This window comes from Nannobrachium achirus, assembly GCF_963921795.1.
Source record: "Nannobrachium achirus genome assembly, chromosome: 6".
Taxonomy (NCBI): domain Eukaryota; kingdom Metazoa; phylum Chordata; class Actinopteri; order Myctophiformes; family Myctophidae; genus Nannobrachium; species Nannobrachium achirus.
The window spans coordinates 17164438-17189703 of record NC_137815.1 but is presented as its reverse complement, the minus strand read 5'-3'; the positions used below and the strand labels follow the sequence as shown (position 1 = coordinate 17189703).

Genomic DNA, 25266 nt, shown 5'->3' with positions numbered 1-25266 from the left:
TTTTCATTTTGCGTAATTCTCGTTGCAGAAACGCAGTGTAAACGGGCCCCAAGGCCGTTGACATTCTTGTCTCATAGCAAAAACGTTTTGAGCTTGTATATCGTAGTAAACTAGACCAGGTCAACCTGGTTGTGCCAGACCCCCTGTCTGTCATCATCATTTATGACATCATGCCTTTTGTAGGCATGTCATCATCATGTCATCATCATATATACCCTTTATATAGAAAACCCGGACAGACCGACATTTGCTTATGTAGGCCTACCCATTTCATGGGTCTGGCAAAAATAGGGCCAGTGGTTATGTATGTTTTGTATTAATAATCGTTCCGCCTTTGTGCCAGTGATAGTTGTAAGCTTCGCAGGATGCGCTGTGATTGGCTAGCGGGACGCTTGACGAAATTAACTCATAAATAGCACCGCTCACTTCACACTAGGTGTGATTTGTGGTGTCATGAAAATCATGAAGAATGAATGCAACATTCAATTAGCCTGCACTCTGTCCAGGTGTCAACTTGCCACTGGCGCATTCATGTCCATATATGGCCTACGTGTGCGCCAATGCGCAAGTGCTGCCCGGTGCTGTCTGTATGTATGTGGGTGGGCAATTTGGCACTCTGTCGAGGTGCCAAATAGGGATGGGACGATATGAAAATGTCATATCAGGATTATTGTGACAAAAGATATCGCGATTTACGATATTATCGCGATAATCAAAAGCCATTGTCCTGGGGTGGAACATTTGCCAAAAAATAGCCGATCTACAAGCTCACAAAGCGTCACAATGCGATGCGTTGTGAGCTTGTAGATCGGCTATGTTTTAGCAAAGACATTTGATAGAGTGAAAAAAAGACTGTATCAAATACGTATATTATAAGTACATTTTACCAATTATAGAGGGTTTAAGTGGTATATGCAGCTCGGCAAATAAAAGGTGAATTGATCCCAGTGCATGACGGAGCACAATATCACAATAAATTAAATTTCCACGATAATATCGCGTATCGTCCCATCCCTAGTGCCAACTTGCGCCATCAAGGGTTTTCCCATTGGATGACGTAATGGGACACACAGAAACACCGAACGCAAGTAACTAGAAAGGTAACTGGGAAATTGCAAGTGTGGCTGCACTGACGCGAGTCATGAGGAACAATATTATATATTGTGATGTAATGTGAAGCACGGCCAAAAGCTTCACTTTTCTGTTGTGCAAAGATTGACAAAAAGCAGGTTACTATAGCAACCACACTAATCATACACAGATTGGAACAGCTTGCGAATAGTTGCACCATCTGTCATACAAACTCTATTTACCCCCCAAGCTTTGTCGTGTCCTCACGGCTGCACCCAATGACTGGTAAGCTGGTAGGCCAGGCAGGAGCGTTTCGCTGTTTCTATGTGTCATCTTTTCGACACCCAAACCTAAACCTAACCCTAACCTCCGTGGGGTGAGTCGCTAACCCTCCCGACGCTCCGTTGTCGAAATGATGGTCGTTCGAAAGAGCGAGATTTCCCCTGCCAGGCGAAGACCTGCACTTCGCACAAGCTGGGGACATAGAGTTTATATGACAGCTGGTAGCGTTTGTTGCAGCCCTATAAGGGCCAATGCCATTGGATGTTGCGTTCATGATATATGGCATCTTTTGTGAAGACAATTACCGACAAATGGTATGGAGTATCCTTGGCCTATGTGGGAGTGTGTATGCAAAGTCCAATCAGTCCAGCTGTGCCCGAGATTAGATGTTCACCGTCTCTTCGACGATCACATCAATTATTCATCTTCATGTGCCACAGTCCGTCATTCAGATAGTGAACATTCTCGATTGCGATTCCCTTGTTGACTTTCTGGATGTTTTCCGCCGACATCTTCATCAGTCCAACGCAGAGCGCATGCTGTTTGCCCTCCGCCGTCACGCCGACCACCGCGTCCACGGTGGCGGGCTGGAGTTTCGCTCCCGGGGACGTCAGTCCCGGGCACATGATGTTGGCTCCGCTCAAAACAAACTTGATGGCCCCTTTGTCTACTTGCTGGTGGGGAAGTATGAAGGGATACTTATGCAGCAGTCTGAGAGTCGGGCAGAACGGTCCTTCCCTCTGTCGGAAGAACAGCAGCTCGCCGTTGGCCGTCAGGACTTCGATGTGTTCGTGGCACCTCACCATTTTGACCGGGTCCTTTTTGGGCATGATGTGGTTGAGCCACGCCTCGATGCCCGGGAACTGCTCCAGCAGCTGGCTCTTGATTCCTTTGATGACCGACGACTTCAGCTGAATGCAGTTGGAGACGTTCTCCTTCTCGTCAAACTTTTTGAACATCCTCGGTCGTGTTCGACGCGTCCAATCGACTCCTACGTCGCTTCATCGCACTTATTAAGTCGCGCCGACTGCGAGAAGAATCCATATTTAGTGACAAACATCTTCTATTTAAAGTTTAAGATTTATCGGTGGGTTTGAGCCCGGGTTATGCCCAAATATGGACATGTCTCATGTGATATTACTGACATCATAGACTGTAGACTGATTGGCTGTGTGAAACCAATAAGGGAATATGTGTGACTGGGTGAATGTGAAATACCTTGTAAAAGCCGAAGACTACTGTAAATGCAGCACATTTTCTCTACAGTCAGACACAACGACAGACCCTCTTACAGATGACTATCATCTTCCAAAGTTACGCCATAAAAGGGCCATGCAGAGTTCTTATATTGCCTTCTATGATCTTAACAAATATGGATGCCTCCCACTGCCATAACAGGATTATGGACGTCTACATCACAGTGACATCACGTATACATCCCAGCAAAATGGTATAAAGGGAACACTTTGTGTGCAAACGTAGCGCCATTTGCTGACGATTAGCAGGAGAAGGCTATCGATCTATCAGCTCAGGATAACCCTCCCAGCAGACGATAACTGACAACAGCGGAGGAACAATCGTTGTTGTTGGAGCACACAGCTGTACAAAATAGCAACAGTCTAAACTGAATCCTGAATCCTAGCATGCTGACTCAACAATCTGAAGTGATTTCTGCCACATCCTATTGATCTACACACCTACACTACAAACATTAGAATACAGCGACCACAACTCATCTTTATCATCACATTACATGTTCTACGGTGGTAAATAAGTGTGTGGAATTCTTTGTCGTACAAGCGCAAAAGGGTAATGTCAAAAACGTGTTAGAGCCACGTTACACAGCGCGATGGGTTCAATCAACGACGTCGGCGGGAAAACTGCAGAAAGCGGCCTAGTTCGTTACACTCTGGAAGAGATCCGGTCACACAACGCCAGCAGCGAGGACACCTGGCTGGTCATCCACGGTAAGGTGTACGACGTCACAGACTTCCTGGAGGATCATCCCGGGGGCAAGGAGGTTCTGCTGGAGATGGCGGGCACGGACGCCACGGAAGGCTTCGAGGACGTCGGGCATTCCAGCGACGCTCGAGAGATACTGGAGCAGTACTACGTCGGAGAGGTGCTTTGTACGGATGTCAGAAAGGAAAGGCCGACACCAGGAGAGTCCAGTAGTAGTAGCTCCTCCTGGACCACATGGTTGATATCTGCTATCGCTGCAGCTGTTGTGGCTCTCATGTACGGCTACTACAGGTCCTTGAGGGGGTCCCACGGGGGTCGCCAGCCAAATGACTGATAGTCAGGAACAGGAACCACCCTTGTCGGGGATGTAACTCTGAAAGTGTACAAATGGAACCAGATGAAACCAAAGTTCTTGGAACCTCCGATGGGCCCACGGCCGGCTTGGCGAAGCATCCAACGTTGCTCTCACAGCCATGATGGTTCTGGCAAGGCCAGTTTACAGGGGGCGGGGCCTATTTCTCAGATGTCAAACCCAAATTGAGGACACATAATAAACAATGTTTTTTTTTTTCTGTTTTCTTTCTTTCCTTTTGTCTTTCTTTCTGATTGAGAATTTGGATTGTCTTATGAACAGTATAGTGGAAAGTATAACTAAGTCAATTTACTAAGTACTGTAAAATTACGAGGTATTTGTTTTACTTAACTTGAGAATTGCCAATGTTCTATACTTTTACTTCTACTCCATAACATCTCGGAGACCAATAGTGTACTTTTACCCCACAACAATTATTTGACAACTTGCTACTTTGTAGATTTTGATTATTGCTAAACATGCATTAACCACTTCAGCCCCATATACGTATATACTTCCACTATTTGAACATATTTATAAGCTATCTACAAGCTTGTGGCACGTTGTGACCTTGTAGATTTGTTCTACTTTTAATCAAGTCAATTTTAAATATCTGACTTTTACTCAACGGTGGAGGTGATACAGACTGCTGGGTTTTACCAATAATTTCCTCCTATAGCAGCAGTTATAGCCTGGGAAATTAGTACAACAATCATTCAGTTTGTGATACAAGCACCAAATTTTGCACAAAGTTTTCTCTGGACCTACTTTTCCCAAAAAGCATGTTAGCCACTCAATCCAGAGGAAACTTTGTGCAAAATTTGGTGCTTGTATCACAAACTGAACGATTCTTCCAAAAATCAGCCACTGGAGTAGTGGTGTTAATGAGGCGCAGCTTGCGTAGCTCAGGGGGCGTGCTTCCCTGATCAGGTCATCAGTCACATGATCTCCTCACCTGATCGGGGCGGGTATTTCAATCTCTCTGCCTAGTGCCTACTGCCTCATTCTGGCTTTTCTCCTGGCTGTGCGCGGCTGCTCAGTTCTGCTCGCTGTTGCTCGCTGTCTGCTGTTATCTGCTGCTGATGTTTTGCAATCCCACCTCCTCCTCAGCATCCACCTGTAGGCTCTGTTTCTACATTCTCTATGGGGGTCTTAATTCATTCCCTGTAATTCTATTTGGTATATAATTATTCTATTTGGTATATAATGTTAGGTGTATAATGTTATATGAGATACTTAAATGGTTTCCTATGTAAATAAGCCAAGTGCTTTCCTAGAAACTGTACTTTTTTCTATGCGAACTTCTAATAAAGTATTCAATCAATCAATCAATAATTTATCTACAATGTTTACTCTTACAGGGAATGAATATAGCCAAACTAACACCAAACTATGCTTCATATATAGGCCTATCATGCTCATGCTATGCTTATGCTCAGTAATTGCTCAGTAAATGCTCAATAAAAATATATTCTAAATGAATCCAAGAGTTGGCTGCCTGAAACCTACAAACACACTGCCTGCTCTCTCACCATAGTTTGGTGTTGTCACATTGTAAACATGGGACTTTTTTGGGCAACCAAAATAATGTTTGATGATGCAACGAAAAAGACACCATCTAAGTTTCCTTGTAGTTGGTGCATGTATTGTATACAGGGTATCTGCACATTTCTAAAGTGACAATTTAAGGACTTTTTAGTACCTCTGGTCAAACATTGGCCAAATTGTCAAATATTAGAGGCAGACATTCTGAAAATGGCAGCTCTACATGCTCACAACACCTCGCATTGCGAGGCGTTGGGGGCATGTAGATCAGCTATTTTCTTAATGGAATGGATCGAGTCAAACTAAATGTACTCCTACAATTCCAAGTGCTTGTGCAGGGTGGGGGGTCCCCCAGTTCAAATATGATTTGGATGTCACAGCCTGAAATGTTTGAGAACCACTGTAGTTAGAGATTGACATTTTCCTGCCTTGCTGACGAAGGAAAAAAAACAGCTAATCCTACATTACATTGTAATTTCTTTGAGGAAACTGTTCATTTGGAGTATGGTTTTCTGGGGTTAGGGTTAGGGTTAGGGTTAGGGTTAGGGTCAGGGTCTTTCAGTCTTTCATACAGACTACCAGCTCACCCCTTCAGGGACTGCTTTAGTACTTACTTCTGAGTCAGTATTGAACACGAGTGTAACATCTTGTTGTTATTGGCATTGATGAGTGTAATATTTGGAAGGCAATGCAAGATTCTATTTATTACAACATGGGCATTGCACTGATGTTAGTGTAGGCCTATGTTGTTTGAGACTGAGTAGTCTAGTGTAGTGTAGGCCTATACGTATATAAAACATTGATGCCCTCTGCTGGTAGCTGTCACAATGACCATTCCGTAGTAGGTAAATAAGACAACTTTAAGGCAAAGTTAAAGATGCACTAAAATCTAAGCCTTTCTAAAAGTATAAACACAATATAATCAACCTGAAGTACATTTTGAGTAAATAAATAACTTCAACACCTATACATAACAACACAATATTTGACACAGCAGCTACTGTCACACATTGATGCTTGTGATGGTCAGAGGCTTGAAGTCAGATTGAGTGCACACTGCACAGGTATGGATGCAGGCCCTCATTAATAAAGCACTGTCCAGAGAATGTGTAGATGTGAGAGTTGGCATCCACATTGTAGAAAGAAACCCGTCCCACAGCCTGTGATTTCTCTTTCGGTGACAGATTGAACGCAGAAGACACCTAGCCATATGACCCAGCACCATGACCCAGCATCCATTCCTAACAGACATGCTGGCAGGTCTCTTTCTGTTAACAGACGCTCTCGCAACTCCTACACCCCAACTACCCGGTAGCCTTTCCCTTTACCTGAACCTCAAAGTAAAGCATTCATGACCTGAACCCGTCCTTTGACAACACAGCGTGATATTTAAATGTCTTTGTAGTATCAGGAACGTTCTGTGGCGTTGCTCCAAGCATCACTGCTTTCCCATCTGGGGACATGATGAGGTTACAGTGTGCAGTGTGGGGGTCAAGGGTCACATGCACTGCAAAAGCCTTCAGCCTCAGAAGAGCTGCACAGCTTCTCATAGAGGTGGGATGAGGCATCAGTCCTGGTTTAGCAGCGTGGGCAGCCTTGACAGTAACCGGACATGGAGATTGTGATCAAGGCCATGCTGATGCTCCAAATCAAGCCCTGACACAGGAGCAGTTCAAGTGTGGCCCCTGAGGCCTGCAACTCTCAGCTGAGGCTCCATGTGCGTCTCACAGACAGATGTTATTGGGCACACTAGACACGACACAACAGCCTTGTCCTTACTCACAGAACAGACGTCACAAAGAACACCAGCAGCAGATTGCTCTAAAACTTGAGCCCACTTCTTAATTTTCTATTGATTACTCATGCCATGGAGACTAATGATCAATAATATTTTTTTGTATTTGTAGCAATCCTAAGAGAAACATTTGGATATAATAAATTTCCCCCCATTGATTCCGGATGGTGACTCAAATCCATTTGGGTCCCCATCCGGAATCAATGGGGGTACATTTATTGTAATCAAATTATTGTCTTAGGAATGTGACAAAAAACTAAAAATGTTACTGAACTCAAGTCTCCATGCCATGAGTAATCAAAAAAAAGTCCTAGAGCCAACTCTGACAAGACAGCATTCGAGGTCTGGTTGGAAAGGTTGCATTGCACAGAGGACACTTGTAAGGGTGAAGTTTGCCAGGATGACCACAAGATGTCAATGTTGTTCAATATTCTGAGATAATGACTATGACTGTGTGTGTGTGTGTGTGTGTGTGTGTGTGTGTGTGTGTGTGTGTGTGTGTGTGTGTGTGTGTGTGTGTGTGTGCGTGTGTGCGTGCGTGCGTGCGCGTGTGTAATTATTAGCATGTCATGCAATGTAGGCTACTCCATTTAAGCTGATAGCTGTGCCGGCCTCATATTAAAATCCATCATTGAGCTGGTTTATTTTAGAAACAGCAACACTTCATTTATGACTGAAGATGATTTGCAGACTTTGTATCTAGTTCAGGTGTGCACTTGTTACCAACGCTAGATGGCAGCATTACACAGTTCACATAGAGGTTAGTTATGTATCGTTACCACCGCTAGGCGGCAGTATAGCACTGCACATCTTAGCTGTATATTTTGAGTCCAGAGTTTTCTGGATGTGTCCAGCCCTATCTTTTGGCATAAGGAAATACACAGTTTTATTTATTCAAAGTAGTGAACTTATTATTGTCTTTGCAGTGTATTATCCAACATTGGAGCATATTATTCACTTTAACCTTATTTCTGAAAGAACAGGACATGTCATATTGTTATTGACTATCTATCCATCCATCCATCTATCTATCCATCTATCCATCCATCCATCCATCCATCCATCTATCTCTCTATATATGCTTGCTGCAGGTAGCCTAGGCCTATAGCCTATAGCAGTGGTTCTCAACCTTTTCAGGCCGAGACCCCCCAACATAATCATATTTTAACCCTACGAGCACTAAGAGTTGAGGCATTACATATTGTATGACACGGTTCTATTGTGAAAATAGCAGATCTAGGCCTACATGCTACAGCTATTTTCACAATTTGTGTTTACTTAATAATGCTGCAGATTAACTAATAGGTTCAAATCAATTAGCTGGAGACCCCCCTGGGACCCCCCCGCCCCCTCCCCTCCCATCTCTCACACACACACACACACACACACACACACACACACACACACACACACACACACACACACACACACACAGAGAGGTCTTTGACCCTGGGGGTCCCAGGGCCCCACGTTGAGAATCACTGCTGGTGCAACTTATGCTACATGCAGGTATGTGTTGTGTATAGGGTTTTTGTGTGGTTGCTCAATACACTATAACCAGCGGTGGAAGAAGTTCTCTGGTTCCTCTGAAAATACCCTGCTACAAGTAAAAGGCCTAAATTCAATATTTGACTTGAGCAAGTGTCTGTAAATCTGAGAGGCTACATTTGGTTCCATTTGTTTTGTTCGGTCTCAGTGTTAAATACCTGTTAAAGGGTCCACCTGGGCCCTGGTGGGCCCCGGACCAGAAGTTGAGAAACCGGGGGTTACCACCACCACACACCATAATTACAAAGATAAGTAGCCTGGCTAGGGGAGCTTTGTCAATAAAGACAGAGGCAAGTCAACTCAAGCATGCGAGTCACAGTGGTGTGTGAGGGCTTACATCTCTACGCTGCAGGAGAAAGAAGAGTAGGCTGCTGATTGTGTGAAGATAGTGGCAGGAAGCATAACAATAAATCTTGAAAAAAAATCATGGCCTTAAGGATGTGGCTTAAAATATGCAGCAACAAGTCTCTCCTTGGCATCTAAAGAAATGCAAAAAGTAAAAGCCACAGCTTCATTTGCAATTTGAGAGCAAGTGACAATCAGTTATCTGAGTATAGCCGATTTCCATTATTTCCATTGTTTTATACTTTTTAGCCTACTTTTACTCCACTACTATTGAGCAGCATGAGTTACTAGTTACTTTGCAGATTTAGAATACAAAACATTAAGTGATATATTGCATCATTATGAGTTAAACTTCCCAACAGTGTGTCATGTTTGGACATTAAAGCGATGAGCACATATTTACTTTTATTTATTTAAGAAGAGAAGGTCCGCACACTGTCTAGATGCTCCCCAAATGAATTAATTAAAGTCAGCGGAATAAAAGACAAAGTTTCTGCCTACATTAGCCTTCTTCAGGGGTAAACTCACATATTTTACTTGTGAAATGGACCTGAATGATTCTGAATAATGAGTAGCCTACTTTATTTATAAATATATTTCTATGCCAATACGTTTTTACTTTTCACTCATGTAGAATTTTGATTGCAAGACTTTTGATCGAGTATTTACTCAAGTAAAACATTGATTGATTGATTGATTGATTGATTGATTGATTGATTGAAGAGTTTATTAGCAGTTTGCATTAGAAAACGGTAGTTTCATGACTTCACAAATCACTGGTACAAGGTCAACTAAAAGGAGATCCTAGTAAGCTTTACAGCTTATTTACAGGAACCACATAATATAACATTACATCTTAGTAGGCCTACTGCTTTCTGCTCTGGACATTCACTCTGCAGAATGAGAGCGCTGACCAAAAGGCAGAGAGTCAAACATGCAAAGGAAACTGTGTTTTTCTCCTGTTGAATGGTCATAATTATTCTACTGCCGCCAGGCTCCACCTCTCTGTTTTGTTTATGTGTGGGATGGAGACTTGGAGAGGTGGGGGGCAGGCACTTGGGGGTCCCCCTCCCTCACCCCACCCTGGCCTGCATGCCTCCGTCAGGCTCAAAGGAGGAGCAGATGGCAGGGTTAAGCCTGCTTTATATTCAGTCATACCATGGTGTCGCTCCTCGCCCTCAAAGAGCCCATCTAGAAGCTCACAACGTGTGGCATCAAGCGAGCGCAGGCCCCGCTCCTCCACGCAGACTGCATTCCCCACCAGATCAACTAGTGGGTTGGGGAGGGGATGTGGGGGGGCAATAAAGTATAAACATGTAGTATAAAACCCACAGACAGACGTTAAGCACTTTCATCCCATCGTCCCTGTTTTGGGGCAAGGAGTATGGAAGAATAGGTCATTCTGATTCATTTGTTAACTAAAAAAAGTGAGAAAAAACAAACAACAACTACTAAAGATTGAACAGTACGTGTACAGTACAGTAGGGCTGTCTGTTTTGACAGTTAAAAAGGTTAATCTTGATTCTTAGCAGAGAGGGAAGCACACACATCTCCAAAAAATGTATCAGGTGCTGAACCAAAAATACACACCATAGGAAGAAGGGAAGTCCGCACACTGATTCTGTAGCTCCAGCGACATAATAAAATTGTCGCTGGAGCTACAGAATCAGTGTGCGGACTTCCCTTCTTCCTATAATCTTGATTCTTGCAATGGGAGAAACACCCTGTACAGGCTAGGGGTGGGCGATATGGTGATAATTATCGTTGAGACGATACAATGTCTCCACGATATGCCTTTTCAGAGATGTATATCGTGATACAATGAGGGAGCCTTATACAAATCCTGTTTAATCGTTAATACAGAGATTCATTGCAGAATTCAATTAAACCTGCATTTTGGTCAATAATCATCAGTTCTCAAACTTTAAAATGTCAAGATCTCCACTTAACTCTGACAGTATACAAATGAAACCAAATGGACCCTTACGGGTCCATTTGGTTTTATTTGTATACTGTCAGAGTTACATACTTGTAAAGTTCAATTTAGACCTCCCAAAAGGAACCCAGAGAGTCTAGTTTTTGTCAAGTAACTTGAAAAATAACCATAAAAACCAACAGAAAAAGAATTGTGATGTATCATGTATCGTGATACAGCTTGGGAAAATATCGTGATGCCAGAGACATGACTAGCACAACACCAGGGTGGTTATGTTGTGTATATGTTGTGTTATGTATTGTACGTTTGAGCGCAAAGGACCCCAATGGAAACAAGCTGTAGGCTTTCTTCGTGGGTTTAAAATCATCTTAGCAGACCTTGTATTGAACTGTACTTTCCTGATAATTAAGTATTCAATCAATCAGAGTTGTGCTGACAACAACAGATCAACATGGCTTTACCTGCCACCAAAAGAATGCTACTTAACTCTGAATGGATGGAATGAATGCTTCAGGTCAGTGCTATTCAACTTGTGGCCCTCGGGCCGCATGCGACCCCCTGCGGCAGGTCTATGCGGCCTGTGATGCTCATAATAATACAAGAGATATTTGTATTATTAAAAAGTCCTTAAATTGTCACTTTATAAATGTGCAGATACCCTCTATACACTAAAACCTTATGTTGGTTTGTTTACTGTTGAGTGAGAAAACAATGTTAAGTTTATCATCTGGGGGGGTCCCGACCCACAGGTTGAGAACCACTGGCCTATAGAACTTCTATCTATCTAGGCTACTGTATACAGTATGTTCTTGTAGGGATAACAGTGAAATAGTTGTTTGGTGTTTACTTAATAATGCTGCAGATTAACTAATAGGTTCAAATCGATTAGCTGGAGACCCCCCTGGGACCCCCCCCCCCCCCCTCCCTCATAATAATACAAATATAGTTTGTCTACTTTCAGTGTGGACAAGTCATTTCTGATGTAATTTTTCCGTTTCACTCCAAAACCACTAGGAAACTATTTTTGTCTTGTTTTATACAAGACTTTTTTTGCTATTTTGTTTGTTCAATGAGGTTTGGCCTGTAGATGTAAATGTGGCTATTTTCTGCTACTCATGTAGTGTGTTACAAAAATCATTGTCTAAACAAACATCCAAAATAGGATCGTACATTTTTGCGGCCTTTGGACTTTTTGTATTTTGCTGAGTGGTCCCTGAGTCTCAAGTTGAGTAGCCCTGCTTCAGCCATTCACGTGGCAAACACACGCATGAGCAGGAAACCACCTGAGACCCCCCACCCCAAACCATTACCTTTCCAATTGAACTGCCAGACAAAGAGAGAAGAGAACAATGCATTTCCAATTCCACAGGTAATTCTGTGAAGACTGCGGTCAGCGTGGCTCCATTGTTATGTAAGCACAGTTTGGCAGTGATGTGTGTTTCTCATGGAAGTAGGTCATGTGCAAAGTACAGACTCACACTGTCCTGTATGGAGATAGATAGATACACAATAAAAATACACATGCCTGCCATCACTATCAGTGGTGGACCTTTAAGGCAGGGTTCCCAAACTTTTTTTGTCTCAGGGCACCCCATGAATATTTTTTTAATCCGAGGCACCCCTACATTATAATATTCACTCCCAGCACCTTAAATTTATAGAATATCGTCGTTGTTGGGTGGAAACCTTGTATCTCCAAAACTGTTCATATTTATCATCTATAAAATGTACTACTAAACTAGTGAAAACAGCAGATCTATAAGCACATAACGCCTCGCAATGCGAGGCGTTGTGTGCTTGTAGATCGGCTGTTTTCACTAGTTTTGTGCGACAGTCTTGTATGATGAAGCAGGGCTTTGCTTTACCAAAAGACGTATAGGAAAACATTGAGATAATAGCCATTTTGGTTAGAACTGACTGAAAATAACTTTGTAAATGAGACTAAATAGTGTCCAAATAAATTCCAAATATTATCAACTGATCTCGCGGCACCCCTGGACTGCCGTCGCGGCACCCCCTGCTTTAAGGTACTCAGTACCCCAGTACTTGAGTAAAAGTAGTGCTATACTCCTGGTCAGATCTGACTCAGCTACAAGTGAAAGTTACTCTGTAAAATGTGTACTTAAGTTAAGGTACTGGAGTAGGCCTACTTGCTTTTAAGTATTCAAAACGACATGCTTTTAAAATGACTGAAGTAGCTCAAGTAGGAAAGATACTTGTTCTCTCGATGTCTACATCTCAGTGTTGATTTCGTTGACTAAAACTATGGCGAAAAATGATTGTCGACTGCGTTTTCTTTCACTGACGGAAACTACATAAAAACTAAATAAACAATAAGCTGTGATGACTAAAACTAAGACTAAATATATTGACAATTCCGTCAACAAAACTAAAACGTTAGGGAGGGACTAGTGGAGAAAAGAGTAATTTTATGTTTGGTTGCGACGCGTTGTGAGCTTGTAGATCTGCTATTTTCAGCACACAACCATGTGTAAAATGAGTCATTACGATGCCATCAATGCCTGCCAAATAACATTTCAGTTGACTAAATCAACTGTAGATTTAGTCGACTAAAATTAGACTAAAACTAAAACTTTTTAGGTGACTAAATTATGACTAAAACTAAATTAGATTTCATTCAAAAAACTATGACTGAAACTAAATCAAAATGTGCTGGCAAAAACAACACTGCTACATCTGCATGCTCATAAGACATTGTTTATAGTGTATACATAGTTTATGCATAAACTGAGCTGTTTAAACATAATTTAATTAGTTAATGTGTGCTTTCGTGGTATGCTAATGTTTGTGGCTAGAAGTAGGGACCTGCTAATCTCTCCACAGTTGTTGTTGATACATAGCAGCAGCAGTAAACATGCAAGCAGAAGATTGGAGAAGGTTTGTTTGTCATTATACGGATACAGTGAAATGTAAAATGTGAGGTGAGCTCCTCAACATATCAATGATAAAAACTAAGATAAGATAAGGCCTTCAGCAGAAGAGACATCAGCGTAACAATAAAGGGAGAGGTCATGTATATGTATATGTATATGTATATGTATATGTATATGTATATGAATATGGCATAATCATAATGTGCCAGATACATTGTATACTGGAGCTGCAATAGCAACAGTTATACTAACAGCGGTGGTAACATAAACATAACTGATAAATAATTTAAAAAATATGCTAATTAAGGCATGAGCATGTGTACCTATTCCTTCTACATACTGTATACAATGACTGTGGTTTCTATAGTCCCAACATAAAGTTCTTGTTTGTTTAGTTTTTTCTCTCCTTGTGTGAGTGTTTGTTTTTGGCTCTAACAGCCGACAGGTAGAGGCTCTTCCCAAGCTAAATAAAATAAAAAATAAAAATGTATAATAATAAAAAATCATGTAAACGATATGGTGGCTGTTTTGAATGGACACTGGTACGGTCCTTTGAGGTCAATATGCTCAAGGCTACTCTCAAAGTGAGTTTTCTCTTCTTCACCATACTAATAATAATCAATGTGTTTCTGTGTATTGCCTTACTTAATTTTTTGTGCTGTTGTTGAGGCATGTTTTTGCGCTGTTATTATATTGTGTATTGTAATGTTATATATAGGTCACATCCGCCTAGGCGAAACGTGCCTGTTTGCCAGAGACGGCTGCTGCGGACAATAAAATTAAAATATTTTTTAATTTTAAACTTTGTGAGTGTGGATTGTTTCTATAGTAGACTAGTGCTCACTGTGTCTGCATCCTTCTCCCAAACTATTGAAAGTAGAGCAGTGTTTCTCAAAGTGGAGACTAAATGGACCCTTACACGTCTGTAACTCTGACATTGTAACAAATGGAACCAAATGTACCTTAACAGGTTTGTTTGGTTCCATTTGCACACTGTCAGAGTTAAGGGGAGACCTTCAAATGTAAAAGTTTGAGAAACACTGCAGAGGAGCGTGCCCAGCTCGGGAACATGGCATTTCAGTGTGCTCATTGCTCAGGGGTCAACCAGTGAAGACCTTAGTGTTTGGCTGCTCTGTGGCTTGGGTGGAGGGGGTGGAGAGGAGGTTGTTTTGGTGCTGGGGGTGACGGACCCCCCCCTGCCCCCCCATCCCCTCCCCCTGCTGTTCACCTCAGAGGCAAATATTGAACTGTTTTACTCCACTATATTATTAGAAAACTTTAGTTGCCCGTTACTTTGTGGGTTAAGATTATTGATACAAAGCATACATTACCCACTTTAGTGCTATAAAAATAGCATCTAGAATATAACACATCGCGACGTGTCGCTTCTAGATAAATGTTCTGCTTTTACTTTTATACATTACTATATTATAACCTACTATACTATACTATATCTTAGTTCATGCCAATACTTTTGTATGACATGTAGTACTTTCTTACTCAGATGGCATTTTTAATGCAGTTCTTTTACTTTGCTGTTTCTACGTAAATTGATCTGAATATTTCTTCCACCACTGGTTTGGGTGGCTTGGGAGAGGGCGGGGGGAGGGGGGATCAAGACCGGTGGCTCCCAAACGTTTTAGCTCGAGGCCCAAAAGAAGAAATGTGACGTCTCGTGACTCTCGTCCCGGGAACCCAAACTATAGTGAAAATAGCAGATCTACAAGCTCGCGACGAGTCGCATCTGCTTGTAGAAAACGTCTTTTAGAAAATGGGGGGGTGGGTGTAACGGGATATTTACTCAGTCACGACCCAGGACCCATAAAAACGGAGCCCTCGACCCACACAAATGGGTCCTCCTGTGACCCAGAGTGTTGAGGAGGAGATTGTTTTGGTGGTGGCTTGTTTGGGGGGAGGGGTGGGGAGGGAGGGGTCCTCCTCCCAACCAGCTGCTCAGAGACTGCGGGAAGGGACAGAGCTCTCCCAGCATGCACCACACACCGCAGACAATACCAGCTTTGTGGTGGGCCGGGAGGGGCGGCGTGGGGGGGGCCAGGGAGACGAGTGATCAGAGATTTGGCACACAGCTGCCAATAAATACCATAAAATGTCACCCGCCGCCTCTCAAGGTGTCAGCTCCGTGTGCGTGACACTTCCGCTTTTACTGCCATTGTCATATAGCGACTGTACCTAGGCTACTGTAAAAGAGGCTTTGAAGATTTATTTCAACAATGTGAAACTGTGTGTGTGTGTGTGTGTGTGTGTGTGTGTGTGTGTGTGTGTGTGTGTGTTTTTCTGTCTTAATTTTCAGGAAATACCAATATCATTTAGCTCATATAAAGAGCTTAATTTTCAGGTTCAGCATTGTTCAAAAAAAGCAACTACAAAAAACTACAAATCATGCATTGTGGGCTTGTAGATTGCCTATTTATGTACAATCGACCCTCAAGGGTCCATTTGGTTCCTATGAGGTCCCCCTGGAGCCCCCTGAAGGACCCCTGTGGGTCCCTGGACCCCATGTTTAGAACCAGTTCCTTTATAGTAGGCCTATGTGTGAGTGCAGTGCATGTTTGATCAGGACACTATCAATAAAGTTTGAATGAAATGTAAACATTACAACCGCCAACAAAGACGATATAAAACACAATTTCCTTGGTAGGAGTGTGTGTGTGTGTGTGTGTGTGTGTGTGTGTGTGTGTGTGTGTGTGTGTGTGTGTGTGTGTGTGTGTGTGTGTGTGTGTGTGTGTGTGTGTGCCACTTTAGAGTTAGTATTCTTATGTTGAGCAACAAGTGACAACACTGCAGGAAGTGTCAGTGGCCCGGGGCGAGGGAAGGGCCGATGACAAAGAAATATTAGATGGCGGAGGAGGGGACGTACCGGGAGGGGGAGGGGGGTGTATACATTTCTCAGTTTTTATTGTTTTTATTTGACACTTTCCATGGCAATGTAAAGTGTTGCATCCTTACTGGCATGTTTCTCATGCCAGTAAGGATGCTTTGAATTGAATTGAATTGGAATGTGAGAGACACCAGTGACCTTTTCTATGAGGATATACAGTATAGGCCTGTTCCTGACAGTAAATTAACACAATGCTTATGGTTTTGTAAGGTTTTGTGACCTTAAACTGCTGTTCTGCCTCTGGGCAACTGAATTTCCCCCGTGGGATAATAAAGGTATATCTATCTATCTATATAAGTTAGATTTACCTCAGTTACAATGTTACAACCACTGTGAACACAATTGTAGCCTACATACATTATTTTGTTCTCATTGTATTGTTCTAGTTCTGTAGTTAACTGTGTGAGTAGTATACATATTGAGTGTATAGTGTATATATTGTGAATATTTCTGCCTTGTGTAAACATGGGGGGATAGTTTTAGCCTAGCACAGCTAAACAATCCACACATGTTAAAACAAGGTGCAGTTAGTTAGCTGCATTAGTAGGCCTATATAGTCTGACCAAGCCAGGCCAGGATAGTTTAGCTGTGCCAGGCTAGTATTGTTCCACTTTTGAGAGAGAGAGAGAGAGAGAGAGAGAGATTAAACTATCTGTTATCTGTATGGTTCACTGTCATCTGGGTAGGCATACAGACATACTGCTTTCTGCTTTATCACTGTATGCCTAGTGATAGCAGATGTAGGCTAAGTGTTGTTGACATAATGTTTTATTGTGTACTTACTCTTATCATACTCTGTTCCTTTCTATTCCAAAGTAAGTCCTTCTTTCACTATCAAAATGTTTAAAAAGTAGATCTACAAGCTCACAACACTTTGACGGGTGTGGTGGCGCTTTTAGGTCGGCTTTTGTATAGAGGGCATTCATTTACAAAAAAGTTAAAATATGACGATACAGGGCTTGCTCTCTTACAGCAGTGATATGTTAGCAACAACCTGTTGAATAAATACTCATCTGTGTAATAAAGTAAGCGGTATGAATATGAATGTGTAAATCCCTACTTATTATAACTATATGATGTATCCCTTGTTTTCTCTCTGCTGTAACTTGTAGCCCAAACAAAGTAGTTCTGCCTTCCTTCCTTGTGGGGGGAATCAAGAAAGTGAAGAAGAGACAGTCTGCCTGGATACTGGGATCTGGTCGACAGCCAATCAGCTTGCAGGACTGCTCTCCAGTGTTTTGACAGTCTCAAGCAGCTGCCTGGGGGTCACAGAGCAGACCATTCATTGTCAATGGAGCATTTATCCCCCCCCCCCCCTTCCCCCCTAGACAAGCATGGATGCCTGGCTGGCTGGCTGGCTGCTTTTTTTTTTAGGGGTATGTTCCATTCTACACCGAGGGGGGAAGTGATTTTCCTTCTTTTTGAGGGGGATGTTCCATTCTACACAGAGGGGGATGTGGTTTTCTTTCTTTTCAGGGGGGGGTGGTCCATTGTACACCGAGGGGGGACGAAGTTGTGAGGGAGAAGTGAAGATTTAACTCTGAGCAGTGATTGAACACGCAGTCAAAATACTCTGTATTCCCTAGGCCAAGGGTCCTCAACAGGGGGTCTGGGACCCCTAGGGGGTCCTCAGAGTTACTACAGGGGGTCCTACAAATCTAGGAGGCTAAAAGGTTTGGTGTAGAGGGGAAAAAGAGCAGACAAAGTACATAGTTTACACAATGCTGTACTCCCTCCAACTGTATAGGCCTATGTTCCCCATTTTCAACTGTTTTTTATTTTATTTGTAACACTTGCTTTGGCAATATAAACGTGTGTTTTCTCATGCCAATAAAGCACCTTTGAATTGAAAGGTCAGGTTTATTAGGTATTGTTAAATATCTGGTAAATATGGTTAAATATATGAAAACACAAATTGACATGAATCCAAAATACACTGATGATTGTGCTGTCAAACTATGAAACTATATGGAATCAGTGAAAATGTTGTTATCTCTCTCTAAACTAAGGGGTCCTTGGCCTGAAAACGTTGACGACCCCTGCCCTAGGCTATTCAACATTTACTTGAGTATAAGTACAAAAGTATTGGCATCCAAAGGCACTTAAAGTGCCATTTTAGTTACTTTTTGTTACTTTTAGTTACTGGGTCCATTTGGTTTCATTCTATGCTCTCAAGAGTGACATTATTGACATGTCATTACTCAATTTACCATAAGTCTACACAATTATAGAATGTAGAAGAATTGTTATTTTGATCAACGTTATGCCTGTTATCTCTCCTATGGCACCAACATCAATACAGCATGGAATTGTGGACAAAATCTTAGTTTACTTTGTGTAACTTTCAGTTTGTTACTGTAGTTACTTTTAAGCTGCTGTGTTGGTTTCTTTGCTTTAAGTGAATCAACTCCGTGATTTGATCACAACTTAATCAACCCCCATCACTGCAGCGTGCCGACCCCCCACTGCTGGCCTCCACATGACACCCATTACAGGAGGACCCCCAGGGACCCCCAGGGGAAGCCAGTGAGCCTTTTTTACACCTATCATTTATACTCTGTAGTGTCGCTTGTCCACAAAGACCTGATGGGGTTTGTTGCAAGTTGAAAACGGATCCCCAAAAAAACAATATAATACTTTTTCTGAAATCAGATAGATTCCCAGATTGCTGAAGTTGTGAAACCCTTTGGTGAATAACGGTGTAGATTCCATGGGGATCTATGATGCGTCATCGATGACAGTGGTTCACTGGTTCTAACAGGGGTCGTTGGGGGGTGGGGGTTCCCAGCTAAATAATAGCCTGGAACCAAAAGGACCCCTACACGACTGTAACTCTTAAAGAGTGTACAAATGGAACCGGGGTATGCTCTCGGGGTTATAGGGGTCCATGGCCTAATGCATACCAAAGTGGGGGTCCTTGAAATGTAAACATTTGAGAACCATTGTCATATCAATATTTTTTTTGGTTCTGGTAGAACTTTAGTTAGCCTCGTGCTCTCAGGTATACATTTATGCTTATGTGTTTGAATTATCATGGAAGGAACACAATTATGCTTTGCGTTTTGATAATTTGCACATTTTGTAATATACTGAATACATGCTGAATTGTGTTGGAACAGAAATAATGAAGTGTGAGTTTAAACATTAAGACTGCCAGCACTGTACTTGCATGTAAAAGCCAAGATGGGTGACATTATTTCTCTGCTGTAAGGCTGTATCTATCAGCTTTCTTCTTAGTAAAAGGTATTTTGACCTAGTCGATAAAGTGTAAGATTAAAGATAGTTTGTAGGACTAAAGTTCATATAACACTAACATACAACACCAAGTTGCCAACCTTGACATTCAAGCCTCTAAAGCTTATATCATTAAAATTCATCCAGGCAAAGATCTCATTACTATGACATTAAATTCAACCTTAATTGTGGGAAAATAAGTCAAAGCCAAACACTCAATTCACTTTCAATTCATGTTCAGTCAGTTTATTGTAACAAAAAACTGTAAAAAGAAAACAAAATAAAACTGTACAAGTCTATACAGAAACTCATTGCAAAAATGTACAATAAATGCATACTAACCCGTTACAAAAATATACAATAAATGTATACTGAGCTTCAAACAGCTTACAAAACTAAAATGTTTTCAGTTCCTAGAAAAAGGTACATAAACATGGACTGTTCAACAGGCCAAGTTAAAATGCTACAAGGACTCGTTTTCCAGTTTCCACCCATCACATCGATGGAGGGTAAAGCCAGTATGAGGGAGACGATAGGCCAACAGCACTGACCAACCACTTAACAGACTTCACAGTTAGAATATCAACCACTTTACCAGCTTCAACTGTGATCAGCTAAACTAGCAGATCTACACAACGGCTTGTAGATCTGCTATTTTGGTTGAAACGTTCACCCCCAGAACAGGGACACTAGTGTTCATGTTGGGAGGTTGGACGTGAGAGTCCAAACCCAAAGGCACGTCCCATAGAAACATCACACTGTAACAACAACAACACAGCAGTGCTCTTCGTATCAATTTGTACTCTCAGAGTTACAAATGTGATCTTGGAAATGTACCTGAACAAAACACCAGTTCTGATTGGGTTTCAAAAACATTCACATCTGCCAAGAAAGCCGTTTTTGACGATGAATCATGGCTATTATTGCACCTTGAGAACAAAAATGTACACGGTCATGGCAGCTGGATGTAGAGATCAAAGAGCTATATGTGGGGTCCAGGAACCTGGGGTTCCTCAGCTAAGATGGATAGCTAGTAGGGACCAAATGGACCCTCACAGACCCTCGAACAGGTCTGTAACGGCAAGTCTAAGAATGGAATGAAATGTACATGTAAGGTCCATTTGGTTCCATTCATACACTCTTTGAGTTAAAATAACAATTGTAAAGTCAAATGGGGGTCTGTTGCTTACTGCATATCAAACTGGGGGTCCTTGAAATTAAAAAATACTTGAGAATGACTTTCCAGAGCCACTAGGCAGTACAAAGTTAAGTCTGAGATGCAACCGCCAAGCGTCTGCAAGTGTCTTGATGTCTAGTGCCAGTCCCCAGTGCTACGCAGATCAAGCAGGCAGTGGGTAGGAGGTCAGAAGTGGTGGGAGGTGTCTCGGTAGTAGTGCTGCCATCCTGGCCCGTCGGCCCGGCTCACGTTAACTGGACACGGTCACCAGGTAGTTCTTGGGGGGACTGTTGCGGCCGCTCATCAGGAAGTGGTTCTTACAGTACGACAGGTCGGTCCGGAAGCCCTGCGGTGGCGACGACGGCGGCGAGCTAGCCGCGGCGCCCCGGTCGGCCTCGTAGAGCACGCAGATGGAGCCGTCCTCGCCGATGCGGTAGGAGACCTCGTAGGGGTCCACCCACAGCGTCAGCTCCCGTGGCAGGAGGCTGAAGAGGCGCTCGGCGGTGATTCCGATGTGTTTGGCAGCCCGGCCGATCAGCGGGTCCATCTCGTGGTTGATGCGGATGCAGCGGAACCCGGAGCCCTTCTGGGGTCGCTCGGGGAACCAGTGGTGCTGGTAGCGTTCTAAAAAAAGATGAAAAAAAAAAACAAGTTAGCATTAGAATGAACACTTCAATTCAATTTTCAATTCAATTCAATTCAATTTTATTAGAGTGTCAAATCATAACAAATTATCTCAAGACACTTTACAAAGGCTAAAGAGTCGTGAGAGGCTCTTTAGTATGTCTCCAATTCATGCAAAGCACTGCAGTCTGGTATGATGTCATTGTTTTCAAAACTAGATGTTGTCAAGTAGTCCTCATTTGTAACCAGTGTTCCAGTATTATGCTATTCTGTCTAAAAACGAAAGAAAACAAATGGGGGGTCAAAGTAAATTGATCAAAGCTAGGCCACTAGATCCAAATGTATTTGCATATGGTGAGGAGGAGGGATGGCAAGGGGTCCTTTGGGGTGGGGGTGGGGGGTCCCCAGCTAAATGACTGGTAGTTAATCGTCAACGTTTAAACAAATAGAACTACTGAACATAAGAATAGGATTAAATGCCTTATCAGTTTGGAGGTCATTTACATCCAAAGGGTTGAAAGGGTGAGCGAGCTGCCCGTCCAGACCAGCTACCTACCATCCCCCTCCCTACATGTTGCTGTTGTTGTTATTGTGTTGAGCTTGTAGATAGTCTAGATACGGTTTGAAATAGTGTTTAAACTGTTCGTAATTCATCTCTGGGGTCCCCCCTCAAGGACCCCCTGGATCCCGAGTGAGAACCAGTGCTTTAAAGTAATATTATTTACCAGACAGTGAGCTATTAATGAATGGTAGTTGCGGCCTACCGCTAGCTAGTCCTACTGGCCTACTCTAGAAGACAATATCAACTGGTCATAGACCTCTACGTGTTGATGTACATTTTATTTTATTACTGTTAGATCTAGTAGATCTTCAGAGAACAATGATCCTGATGGTACCAACCTGATAGTGAGTTCTGGAGGCAGTCTTTGAAGACCTGCAGCTGGTTCTCGTCCAGGCAGCCTCTGGTCCGCAGCAGTCTGGACACGAAGCCTGCGGCCGCCGAGACCTCTGGAGCCATCCTGGTCCTACAAGACCCTGATCCTCCCGATCCTGCTTCACATTGATCCATCTCCATGATGTCTGGTCAGTTAAGAGTTCAGATCCGACCGTAGAAAGAAAGAAAGAACGCTGCTTTGGTTGTTGTTTTTCAGACCGAAGGAGAAGGCCGCGGCAGCGCTTCTTGGTAGATCCTCCAGTTCCAGCCGACTCAACGAGATGTAATATTAATAATCAGCTTGGAAATTCGACGCCAAAGAATAGAAAATGTCGAATCGTAAAAGAAACGTCCCGATTAGGTTTTTATCTGCTGACCCGGGCTGTGTTGTTCCGTCCACGGTGTGGATGCGGGTCCGAATGGGAGCAGAATGGATGCGGTCTGAACTGCCAGGCTGTTTATTTATAGGGCCTGCAAGTCCTGGGGGTTGTTGTCCTGCCTCCCGTTGATGGACGGGCCGTCCAGCCAATCCGCTCGCTCCCCTTTCTCACGGCGCTGGTCCCGCCCCGTTCCGATCACTTCCAAATATGGTAATTGACGTCAGCACCACTGCTGCTATCGCCTAGGCGCCCGTGACGTCAATGCCCGAAACTGACTGTGTATCAGTAGGCTGTGATGTTCTGCTGCCTGTTACAGTAGCCTACTTATGATAGTAGGCCTACATAATAACCTGATTTAATTTGATTTGATTATATAACACTGTGATGATAACTTCTCTAACATAATGCCTATCTAGGTTGACATCATGTGTTTATCACTGGGACTGCCAGTCACCCCAGTTCACACGATAACAGTGTTTCTTATTAAACCCTGAGAGTGTAGAAAATGGAACCAAATGGAAAGAGTTATTACAGACCCGTAAGGGTCATTTAGGGCCGCCGGTTTAGTCCCTGGACGCAACGATGAGAATCAGTAGGGTAGGCCTAAATAATACAACCATACATTTGAGCTGCGTTTACACAGATTTGCTAAGACAACCAACAAGGCCTTGTTTTAGAACTCGTTTTTTTGTTCTGTTGAAAATAGGCTTAGCCTAGGCTATAACACATTTTACCAAGCCATTAGTAGGCCTAGGATAATAATAATAATAATAAAACTTTATTTGTATAGCACCTTTCATGACATGAAATGCAGCTCAAAGTGCTTTACAGAGCATAAAATGAAGCACACGTGCTTAACAGAGAAAAAGTAAAATAGAAATAAAAAATACATAAAAAAGAGATAAGTAAAATGATTACAATAAAGCAAGAAAAAATAAAAGCATAGAACATTGAAGAACAATTTCAGAGCCGTGCGGACGTCAATAGCAGCATAGGGATTAAAAAATTTAGCTAAAAGCAAGAGTAAAGAAATAGGTCTTGAGCTGTGCTTTAAAGCTATCCACCGAGGCTGCCTGTCTTAGGTGTAGTGGTAGTTTATTCCAAGCTGTCGGTCCATAGAAGCAGAAAGCTGCTTCACCATATTTTTTATATGTCATTGTTGGCACCTCAAGTAGGTCTGCACTAGAGGACCTGAGTGGGCGGGTTGGAACATATCTATGCAGGCAGTTATAGAGGTACGAAGGTGCCAGACCATTTAGAGCTTTATAAACAAGTAAAAGAATTTTAAAATCAATCCTAAAAACAACCGGGAGCCAGTGTAGCGACGCTAAAACTGGAGTAATATGTTCTCTTATCTTAGTTTTTGTTAAAACTCTGGCTGCTGCATTTTGAACAAGTTGTAATCTGTCAGTTGTTTTAGGATAGTAAAATAGTATGCGACAGTTAGGTATATTTAATAATATGATAATGATGATAATAATAATAATAGACCTAATCATCATCATAGGCCTACCCTAGCTATAACCTCGAAAGATGTTGAATCGTGATCGAATAATGTGACCAAATAAACATTACTTTAGTTTAGGGTCACCACAGAAACAAGCCCCTAGGGCTTTTTTGTGTTATCCTTTTAACAATCATAAAATAGTACCTCTCTACACTACTTGCAAACTGTTAATTAAGAATTCAATCAAAACGTATTATCAAAACCTTTTATAAATTGTCCTGCACTTGCTACCTTCTCACCTTTATTTAGATTTTTATCAGAGGACTGAATACAACTTAAATGGATGTTTTAAGTGTAGGCTAGACAACTCCAAGTTTGGCTAAGTTGGGATGCCTCACAGCAACGAATAGGCTGTACAACAGGGACACCTAGTGGTGGAGATGGAAAACACCATAGATCACATAAAATAAATGAATATAAAACCAAAGCAAGGAGGAAATATTGTTACTGCTTCAGCAAGAGCCATCTGGACTTGTTCATATTCATATTCAGCACAAAGTGTTTTAAAATATAATGTTTAGCTACCAATTCTATGCATATTGAATGATGTATATTGTAAATGAAATAATGATATTGTATGCATTTGTTATTTGTAGTGCATTATGGCTATATTCCCCATAAGATACCAACTTTTAATAGGGTTGGAAGCAAACATATTGTAATACAGTACACCATCTCCCATATAGGTCTACACCCTCTGGACTCTTACTGGATTGTGCAACGGATTATGACCAAGAGGATTATTATATTTCAAGTATTTATGTTTGGTTTAATTGAGTCA

At 42.3% G+C, this 25266-nt stretch overlaps 3 protein-coding genes across 3 annotated transcripts; 1 reads left to right on the top strand and 2 right to left on the bottom strand.

The window, feature by feature from the left end:
• Positions 1-1766: 1766 nt before the first annotated feature.
• Positions 1767-2312, bottom strand: LOC308286851 (malignant T-cell-amplified sequence 1-like; the record flags this gene model as incomplete). The annotated part of the gene is made up of 1 exon (XM_080727974.1): positions 1767-2312. The coding sequence occupies one exon, from the start codon at positions 2310-2312 to the stop codon at positions 1767-1769; it is 546 nt and encodes a 181-aa protein (XP_080584100.1).
• An 890-nt stretch (positions 2313-3202) lies between these two features.
• LOC308286850 (cytochrome b5-like) lies at positions 3203-3649 on the top strand (the record flags this gene model as incomplete). The annotated part of the gene is made up of 1 exon (XM_080727973.1): positions 3203-3649. One exon carries the CDS (start codon positions 3203-3205, stop codon positions 3647-3649), a length of 447 nt encoding a protein of 148 aa, XP_080584099.1.
• A 16433-nt stretch (positions 3650-20082) lies between these two features.
• On the bottom strand, positions 20083-23024 carry btg2 (B-cell translocation gene 2). The gene is made up of 2 exons (XM_080728509.1): positions 22565-23024; positions 20083-21664 (listed from the first exon to the last, which is right to left on the bottom strand). The coding sequence occupies exons 1-2, from the start codon at positions 22737-22739 to the stop codon at positions 21291-21293; spliced, it is 549 nt and encodes a 182-aa protein (XP_080584635.1). The 5' UTR covers positions 22740-23024; the 3' UTR covers positions 20083-21290.
• Positions 23025-25266: the final 2242 nt, after the last annotated feature.